At 47.2% G+C, this 9,856-nt stretch overlaps 1 protein-coding gene across 6 annotated transcripts in view; it reads right to left on the bottom strand.

Moving 5' to 3' along the window:
* Kctd20 (potassium channel tetramerization domain containing 20) overlaps positions 1 to 3,550 on the bottom strand; it is an 18,649-nt gene extending 15,099 nt beyond the window's left edge. For 2 of the 6 annotated variants that reach the window (XM_021186366.2, XM_021186368.2), the window contains exon 1: positions 3,378 to 3,550. Coding sequence is in view for 2 of the 6 variants with exons in the window: in XM_021186368.2 (XP_021042027.1) it covers positions 3,378 to 3,411 (34 nt within the window). In the remaining 4 variants the exon portion in view is untranslated. Of the gene's footprint in view, positions 1 to 2,641; positions 2,797 to 2,829; positions 2,964 to 3,377 lie in introns of those variants that run through there. The other 4 variants (XM_021186365.2, XM_021186369.2, XM_029471299.1 and 1 more) reach the window with 4 other exon arrangements.
* Between the last annotated feature and the right edge of the window lie 6,306 nt (positions 3,551 to 9,856).

The raw sequence follows: 9,856 nt of genomic DNA, 5'->3' as shown, positions 1-9,856 counted from the left end.
AAAAAAAAAAAAAAATCAGAGCCGGGCAGTGGTGGCGCACACCTTTAATCCCAGCACTTGGGAGGCAGGGGCAGGTGGATTTCTGAGTTCGAGGCCAGGCCAGCCTGGTCTACAAAGTGAGTTCCAGGACAGCCAGGGCTATACAGAGAAACCCTGTCTCGAAAAACCAAAAAATAAAAAAATAAAAAAAATCAATACTGAAACAAGAAGTTAGCTTTTAAAAACAGATAAAGAAAATCTAAATGCTCTCTGAAACTAATCAAGAAAAAAAGTGTTAACAGTTACACAACTTGTGGCTCAGATGGTTCCGTTGCCTAAGAGCACTGGCTGCTTGCTCTTGCAGAGGACCCAGGTTCTGTTCCCAGCACCCACATGGCAGCTCAGAGGTCTGCAACTCCTGTTCCAAGGGACGGGATGACCTCCTCTCAAGGGAAGAACATACATATGATAAAGTCATAGAATACCACAACTCCCCAAAACAAACCCACCGACTAGGATACTAATAAACCTGCTCACCATGAGAGCAGCTCAAGTCACTCGAGACAGCGGCCTCAGAGGCTCTGGACACTGCTCATACAGGTAGCTTCTACAACCCAACCGTTAGTATTAATCTTTCCTAAAGCGAATCTCTTACAGCCAGTGCGCTCCTAACCTCTCGGGTTTTTGTAAGCCAGCCATCTGCCCGCTCTTACTTCTCCTTCCCCGACCTGATCAAGCTTCTAATTTATCTCAGCACTCTCATCACCGTGGTTTACAGTTAGAACGCACAGTTCCTGCAACTTCCATGAGACACTTGGCACTATGGTCATATCAGAGTCTCTCTGTTTTCTCCGCCTTGTTATTTCTCTGCTTTGCACCACCTTCTTGCAGAAGCATTTAAAAGGTAACAGAGCAGGAAGGGCAGCAGGCTAGACCAGGAATCCTCCTTCTACCATCTCAGACTCTTGTGTTTGGATGTGGGGAGGAGGGGAAAAGAGTATGGCGTACACTAAGGGACAAACCTAGTACCTCCCACACATGCAGAGCAGGCACCCCACCACTGAATTACATCCCCAGCCTACCTCCCAGTCTCTACCTGAAAGATGAGAGGACTGTGCTAGGTAAACTTACAAAGTGCTCCCTTATCCTCTAAGCTTCTCATTTCAAGGACTCCGACTTTCCCATCTTAAATCATTTAACAACATCCAAACAGTTCCCTTCAGTGTCTCACTCCAATTAGACATGGAAGTTTGGGGAGACCCCATGTGTGGTAGGTGGGAAACACAAAACAAGTCAGGAAACTCAGCATTACAGAAAGGCACACTGTTTTTGTATGTCATCTACAACAACAACAAAACCATCAATAAGTAACCAGACATCCAAAGCCATCAAAGCCAAGAAAAACGCCAAACCCTCATGGCTAACTTTAATATCCCTGTGGAGTCTCAAGAGATATCAAGATGTAGAAAACACCTTTGGCAGATGCGGAGGTCATCCAACCCTCATTTCTGCCAGACAGCAAGGGAATTCTGAGCCATACTTGGGATACTGTCTCTATAATGCCTTACTTCAAGTTGTACTGTGTAAGCTAGGCATCATTCAGATATTCTGTAGCTAGTGAATTGATACCCACAACAACTAAAAGCCCATAAATACTACTGATGCTGGCACATCCCAGGGAATTAGAGACCCCCAGGCTCCGGGCACTCCCTGGCTGGTACCATGGGAAGGAAAGCAGAGAGCTGAGGAGGGAGCCAAGACCTAAAGACAAGCTCAAGCTCCCAAGATCCTACCAACAGGCTCCTGAGAGAAACAACAGGCCGGTTAGCCTGATGCACGCCATCTTTCTCCAACCCAGGCAATAACAGGATATGGATAAAAAGCCATTTCCTGCTCTCATGTCAGGGCTCCAGTAAGCACTACCCTTTCTCACACAGCCTTCCGAGTCAGGGCTTCTTGACTCCCGACTGATTAGGGACAGGAGAGGAGTAAGTCAACAGAAAGAAAAGGACACGAGACAGTATTTACAATGCTCAGGCCAAGCTAATCTTGGTTTCCTAAGGTCCGGTTCCTGGCTTACCAAGGCGGCCCAAGCGGGGTGGTTGCCTGTAAGCACTGCAGACTCAGGGGTCCACCCTAGATTTCTAGAATTAATTTCTAGGAGCCGTGCTAGCGTCGTGCAAAACACGTTTGAGAACTGCTACTTTAAGATTTTGTTTTTGTTCCTCTGGAGTGGGATTGACGTTCTAATTCAAGGTTCGTCACAACTAATATTATTCCAACATTCTGTTTGGGAGATCATTTAAAAAGAAATCTCAAATTTCTAGGTAAACAATGGTCTATCAACAAACAGACACCGTGAAAGGGCTTAGTTGGTCAGCGTTCCTTGCCTGTCTGTTACTTCGTTTGCTGAATTCTCACTTAAAAGATTAGATTTACTTCTAAATGGTAAATCAGCCCAATCCAGGAATGTTCAGAAAGAATGACAAATTCCCACAAAGGGGAGGAGGTGTCCTCACGGCGCAAGCCTGACGACACTGTCTGCTATAAAAAGTTATCTGCAAGAAAAAAATCTCCCAGTTCTGCACTAAGCATGGGATGACGACAGAGGGGCGACAGGACCGACAGAAGATTCCAGAGGTTCTGGGAAAGCGCGACCAACCTTCCCCAGCCTGGGCTACCGGTGGTCCTGCGAGGTCGGTCGGCAGCCTCCCCCGGCTTCTCCTTTCTCTCCAGGCTGGGGAGGAGCCCGCGCGGGGCCTCTCAGGCCGCAGCGTCGCGCCCGCCGCCATCATCAGCCCGCGCCACCACCCGCCCGCTCGCTCGCCCGCCCTGTTCCTCGGCACTCACCGGCCGCTTGCTGCCGCGCTCTCGGCCACCGAGCCCCGAAGACACCGCCAAGCTCCGGCCACCGCGCGCCCCCGCCCCGGCCGCGGATCCCCGGTTGAGTCACCCGGCCCTTCAAAACAAGAGCCCCGCCCACCGCCCACCGCGGGGCATGCCGGGAAGGCCGCGCGGCTCGCCCCGCCCCCGCCGCGGACTGGGCCATAGGCCCGGGCCTCGGCTGCCCGGCCGGCCGGGTACCCGGGCTCTCCGCCAGGGAGTCCCAGTAACGCGCGCCGCCGCCGCCGCTTGCGCTCTATCACCCAAGTGGCTCAGACAGGAAAGCGAGCTGTAGGTTCGAAGGTGAAAGAGGCTGGGACGCCCCGGGACGCGTGATGCTCACGGAAAGATGAGCCTCCTCGCCTTTGTGTGGCGGATGGATATGAACTGCAGCCCAAAGACAGAAAAACATCAACAAAACAAAAGATAAAAGAGAAAGCAAAAATAACCCCCCCCCCTTGAGTTTCACGGAACAATCTGCGATAGCAAACAAGATTCTACAGGTTTCATGTTACCTGGAAGCAAACTATTAGAAAGCTTTTCGTTCATCACAGGCCCGCTTCCTGTGAACCGCACAGCGGAACCTGAGAGGAGGAACCTGGCTCTATTCTCTCAGGGTCACGGGGACTTGTGGCTTTTGTACTTCAGAAAGTTATCAGACCAGTTGATTACACCATCACAATGATTGCACAGACTTCTAGTTTTGGGTGTTTTGTCTATTGGGGGTTTGCTTGTTTTAACCTTTATTTCCCTTCTCCCTCCTCCCCGGCTCTCCACTCTAATACATGGAGTGTTCTTTGTTTTTTGACAGTCTCCTTTAGCCCAGGTTGACCTTGCACCTCTGATCCGACCTTCACCATGTGAGTGATGGATGGGGTTACAGACAAGCCCTACCATAGTCGAAGTATGAAGGGCTCTGGTGTAACCCAGGGCTTCATGCACCCTAGACCATCATTCTACCAGTAGAGCTACATCTCCAAGTCCGAGTTCATTTTATTGAGATGAGACGCCGCAGCCCATGTTGAATTTGCTGTGTAGCCAAGGATGGCTTTGGACTCCTCATCCTCCTGTCCCTGTCTCCCAAGTGCTGACATTATTCTACTTTAAAACTGCTGCTGAGCACGAAATAAACTAATAAAACCACGCAGAAAAATATAGGGAATACCTGTGTGCACAGCATTAATCCTAGCACTTGGGAGGTAGAGGCAAGAGGATCAGGAAATCAAGGTGCCTCTTATTTCGCTTATGTTGCATGGGGTGGGGGTGGGGGGTCCACCTTGCCCAGTTTCCCCCATACCACCCGTCACTAAGGGAAGTCAGGGGATCCAGTCAGGAAACTGGGTCTACAAAGTGAATTCCAGAACAGCCAGAGCTACACAGAGGAAACCATGTCTCAAAACAAACCAAATACGACCACCAACATAGTAATGTCACAAAAAAGCCAACACAGTAATGAGATCATGTGCTGGCATCTCTGGGCCTTGGAACTACAGAGAACATAACCACTGATAAAATTTCATTCCAAAAGTTTCCTCTTCTAATCCTGTGCCCCTGTGCAGTCTCCATACCCACGGTGGGACTACTGCCTTTCTTGTTCTGAATACAGGACAATCAACTTCCTCTTTCTTTTATTTCCAAGCTCCCCTCACCCATCCTGAGCCAACACTTAATACCTGCTATCCATCGCCCAGAGGGGATCCAAGATAGCACATACTTAACTAATAGTGAAGAGTAAAATGGTTGTCTTTTTATTAAATTTCATTAAATCAGACATGACACCAATTTTGGATGAATATCAATTATAGGAGACATATGAGAAATGTGTATTAATGTCGATTTTTGTCACTTTAATTTAACTGTATCCTCAACCAGGCTGAGTTCTGAGTTCCAGGACAGCCAGGGCTACACAGAGAAACCCAGTCTTGAAAAACAAACAAACAAACAAACAAACAAACAAATTTAAGTGTATCCTCAAATATCTGAACTAGGTTCATCATCTGAGACTGTAGCCCTTCCTAAAGACAGATTGGCAGGCCTGGAACTTTCATTGTTCATAATGGCTAATTTGAAAGGTAGCACAGGTCCATTCAATTAATGGGGTTAGTACATTTCCTAAAATATTGCACCTGCTGCTGGTAAATACTATAGAACACTGAGATTTCTTCATGATGTTTTACAACCCTTAAAACTTCTCACCAACCAAGGGTGGGAGGTTTAATCGTGCAGATTTACACATAAGGAAAACAAGACATAAATAAGTAGTGTTCAAGGCTCTTACACTACTGGGCAGTGTTTATAGGATGCTCAGGCAGGTCACCTGACCCCAGCTCGATACCCTTGCTTCCTGGGGAACTCCTCTACAGTCCTAGTAAGTAGAGACTTCTCTTGTTATTTAGAGAGAAAGAAAGAGAGTCTCACGTTATAACTCGGCTGGCTTGGAACTTTGTAGCTTATGCTGGACTCATACCTGTGGCAATCCTCCTGCCTCAAGCCCCTGATTACTAAATTTACACACATTCACCACTATGCTCAGCCGGTACAGTGCTCACTGCTCAATCATGGGGACCTGGGTTTGGATCTGTACAGAGCCAGGTGCATCGATCAGCATATGCTGTGCCCTAGCTCTAGAGATGGGAAGACCCCTGGGGCTTGCTGGCCACATAGTCTGGTTAGGTTACTTAAAGAGAGAAAGAAATGCATTAAGAACAAAACCAAGGGCTGGTGAGATGGCTCAGTGGGTAAGAGCACCCGACTGCTCTTCCGAAGGTCCAGAGTTCAAATCCCAGCAACCACATGGTGGCTCACAACCATCCGNAACGAGATCTGGCGCCCTCTTCTGGAGTGTCTGAAGACAGCTACAGTGTACTTACATATAATAAATAAATAAATCTTTAAAAAAAAAAAAAAAAAAAAAATTTAAAAAAAAAAAAAAAAAAAGAACAAAACCAAGTTGCCAGGTTGGTGGTGGCACACACTTTTAATACAAGCATGCAGGAGGCAGAGGTAGGCAGATTTCTGTGAGTTCAAGGTTAGCCTGGTCTACACAGAGAAAATCTGTCTTGAGAAAGAGAAAGAAAAGAAAAGTTAAGGCCAGTGAGATGCCATGGCTGAAGACACTTGCTACAAAGCCATGTGCCTAGAGTTCAGTCCTTGGGACCCTCATGATGGAAAGAGAAGCCCAGTTTTAGACTTTCTCTCTGACCTCCTACAATGAACACACACAGAGTAAATAAATGTAAATTTAAAAATTGAAAGAGGGGGCTGGAGAGATGGCTCAGAGGTTAAGCGCACTGACTGCTCTTCCAGAGGTCCTGAGTTCAATTCCCAGCAAACACAAGGTGGCTCACAGCCATCTGTAATGGGATCTGACACCCTCTTCTGGTGTGTCTGAAGACAGCTACAGTGTACTCACATACATAAAATAAATAAATCTTCAAAAAAAAGAAAAAGAAAAACACTCATTCAAAAGATACTACATAGTGCATACACATTTTTAAAATCTAATACTTTATTCATTATTATCCATGTGGGTGGGTTGTGTTTTGTTACAGATTGTTGTGAGCCACCATGTGGTTGCTGGGATTTGAACTCTGGACCTTCGGAAGAGCAGTCGGGTGCTCTTACCCACTGAGCCATCTCACCAGCCCGGTGGGTTGTGTTTTAAGGCAGGGCTATGGTGTGCCATGGCTTGGATATGAATGTCAGATGACAGCTTGCAGAAGTTGATTCTCTCCTTCCACCATGGGTTCCAAGGATCAAATGTCATCAGCCTTGCTCAGCAAGCACCCGGCACTCTGCAGCATTCGGCTGGCCCCGTTCCCAGTGATGTTATTTTATTTGGATATTCTGTCCTTTCAGAAAAGTGGGTGGGGATTTAGGTGTGTTTGGCAGGCAAGATGGAATAACAAGGTATAATAAGATCAGTTTCGCCTGTAATCCCAGCATGCAACAGGCTAAGGCAGGAATTAACACAGGTTCAGGACCAGCCTAGGCTACAGGATGAAATTCTGTCTCAAAAGATAAATGAAGCCAGCTGTGGTGATGTGCAACGCTAATCCCAGAACTCAGGAGACAGAGGCATGTGGATCTCTGAGTTCAAGGCTAGCTTAGTCTATATGGCAAGTGCCAGGAGAGTATTGACTACACAGTGAGACCCTGTCAAAATAAGAGAGAGTGAGAGCAAGGGAGAGAATGGAGAGATGGTTGAGCAATCATGAGCTGACTGCTCTTACAGAAGACCTGGGTAGAAATCCACAGATGGTCCCTTGGAGCGTCCAGAATCAAGCTAAACTCTGCAAGCCAGAGTCCTGTAGGGAGTAGAAGGGGGAAGCCAGAAAATGGGAGCCAGATGGTAATGCGGCTGCCTGCAGGAGCAGAAGTCTCTCTCTCTCCTTACCCTGCTAGGTCACAGACACACTGGAGTCCCAGGCCATGTGTGTGTCACCTACAATGGTTCACATCTGTGAGTACACAGCTCTTATTCTCTCTCTCTCTCTCAAAAAATTCTTTTAGATTTATTTATCTTATATATAATATACACTATTGCTGTTTCAGACACACCAGAAAAGGACAACCGATTCCATTACAGATGGTTGCGAGTCACCATGTGGTTGCTGGGAATTGAACTCATGATCTCTGGAAGAGCCGTCAGTGCTCTTCACCAATGAGCCACCTCTCCAGCCCCAGTTCTTATTCTCAAACCCAATATTAGATACTGGGAAGGGTTTTGTTTCCTTATTATGGATCTTTCTTTTTTTTTTTTTATCTTCATACTAATTGTTATTAGTATGAAGTAATTGTTATTAGTACAGGCTTTCTGGTGTTTTGATACCCCTGTTTTTACCGTTTCTTTTTTTTTTTGATTTTTAATATTTTTATTACATATTTTCCTCAATTACATTTCCAATGCTATCCCAAAAGTCCCCCATAGCGCCCCCCACTTCCCTACCCACCCATTCCCATTCTTTTGGCCCTGGCATTCCCCTATATTGGNGCATATAANNTTTGCAAGTCCAATGGGCCTCTCTTTCCANTGATGGCCGACTAGGCCATCTTTCGATACATATGCAGCTAGAGACAAGAGCTCCGGGGTACTGGTTAGTACATCATGTTGTTCCACCTATAGGGTTGCAGATCCCTTTAGCTCCTTGGGTACTTTCTCTAGCTTCTCCATTGGATTATGGATCTTTCTATTGTAATGCAGCCCAGTCGATTGTAGCTTTATATGCTCTTTAAAAGACTTATTTGTTTGTTTATTTATTTATTTGTTTTAAAAATTCCTTTTCTTTTTTATTTTATGCCTATGGGTGTTTGCCTACATATATGTCTATGTGCTAGGTACCTGCAGTGCCTTCAGGGGCCAGAAGAGGTCATCAGATGCTCTGGAACTGGAGTTAAGGCCAATCGTGAACCACCACGTGGGTGCTGGGAACTGAACTAGGGTCCTCTGGAAGAGCAGCACGGTGCTCTTAACCGCTGAGCCATCTCTCCAGACCCTGCTTTATATGAGTTTAAATAGGCTTCACTTAAAGAGAAGAAAAATTATCAAGCCTTCAAATATACATTTGTCAAACTACGATTAGAAGCAGTGGACTTCACTCTCAGTCGTTCAAAACCACAGTAGGAGGCTGGAAAGTGAGTTTGAGGCCACTTTGGATACTCAAAACCCTGTCAAAAAATACATACGTCTCAACTTTGGCACAACAACAGTCAATGGGGACTTGAGCAGTCTCCAAAAAGAAGCTCGATATGAACCCAGTGAGGTTGTCACAGAGTCTTAGCAGCCAGCTGTGTCCCTTGGCAGTTAAACATCCTTGAAGATGGAGAGTTAACTCACGAAAAGAAACCCTGATTTCCCAATAACGTCCTCACTTGCACGAAATTCTGCAGAAAGCCACGCAGGGCCAGTGCTGTTCTCTACCACAGACCCACAGAAAGGAACCAGAAAGTGCCATTCCACGGCTCACTCTCATTCCTTGGCCTTCACTGAGCCCTTGTCCCACCACTCACCCTGTGGTGGCTGGACACCACCATGTACCATCCGAAGCACCAGAAGCTCTGCTTCACAGGTGTGGGCCAAACATAGATTGTGAGCCAAGACCAGGCTGAGAGGAGCCAATGACTCCTTGGATGGCGCAGATGCAGCTGACCAGGAATATCCTAGGGACCTGCAGACTCTGTTGGGTTGCTACCTATGATGACTGAAACTGTGTCTCCCTGGAGAAGGACTCATGTACCTGGACCTTTGTAGGCAAGGTAACTTAGCTCAGCCTGAGCAATGGCTGGTGCTGGGTTCTGGGCTTCTACACTGCGGCAGCGGCAGCAGGGTGGTAAGGGCTGAACCCAGGATAGGGAGCTTGTGGAGACTAAACCTGCTGGGGATGGAACTTTGCAGCAGTGGGCAGCTGTAGTGGCACTTTCTGGAGAGTGGCAGAGATATGCACGAACCCCTCACCCTGAGGTGGGTGGGAGCCCTCCTTCCGTGTCTGTCTCCACCCTGGAAACGGTATGCTTCTTTCTTTCTGGAGTTTTGGTCGCAGGAGCTATGGCTGCTGTCATGATGCCTCCCAGGCTGGCTTAGAACTCATGCTACAACCTTGCTGGTTAAGCTTTGCTGTCAAACCGATTGGACTTGAACTCCCCGTCCCCTGGGTATATCTGTGAGGGTATCCCCACCAACTTGGGAAGGAAGACCTACCTCGAATTTGGATGGCATCATCCCACAGGGTGGGGGACCAAGACTGAATGGGGATGGGAGAGAGGGAAGCGTAATGAGTTCCAACATTCATGTGAGGTATCTGCTTCAGAATCCCACAACACACTCCGCTGCCATGGTCTCCACCAGGCCCTCTGTGTCTTCTGAAGTTACAAATCAAAATAAATCCCTATTAAGAAAAAAAAAAAAAAGGGCTGGTGAGATGGCTCAGTGGGTAAGAGCAAGGACTGCTCTTCCGAAGGTCCAGAGTTCAAATCCCAGCAACCACATGGTGGCTCA

The sequence above is a fragment of the Mus caroli genome, chromosome 17 (genome assembly GCF_900094665.2).
Source record: "Mus caroli chromosome 17, CAROLI_EIJ_v1.1, whole genome shotgun sequence".
Taxonomy (NCBI): domain Eukaryota; kingdom Metazoa; phylum Chordata; class Mammalia; order Rodentia; family Muridae; genus Mus; species Mus caroli.
The sequence above is the reverse complement of the archived record's forward strand: the minus strand, read 5'-3'. Positions and strand labels throughout refer to the sequence as shown.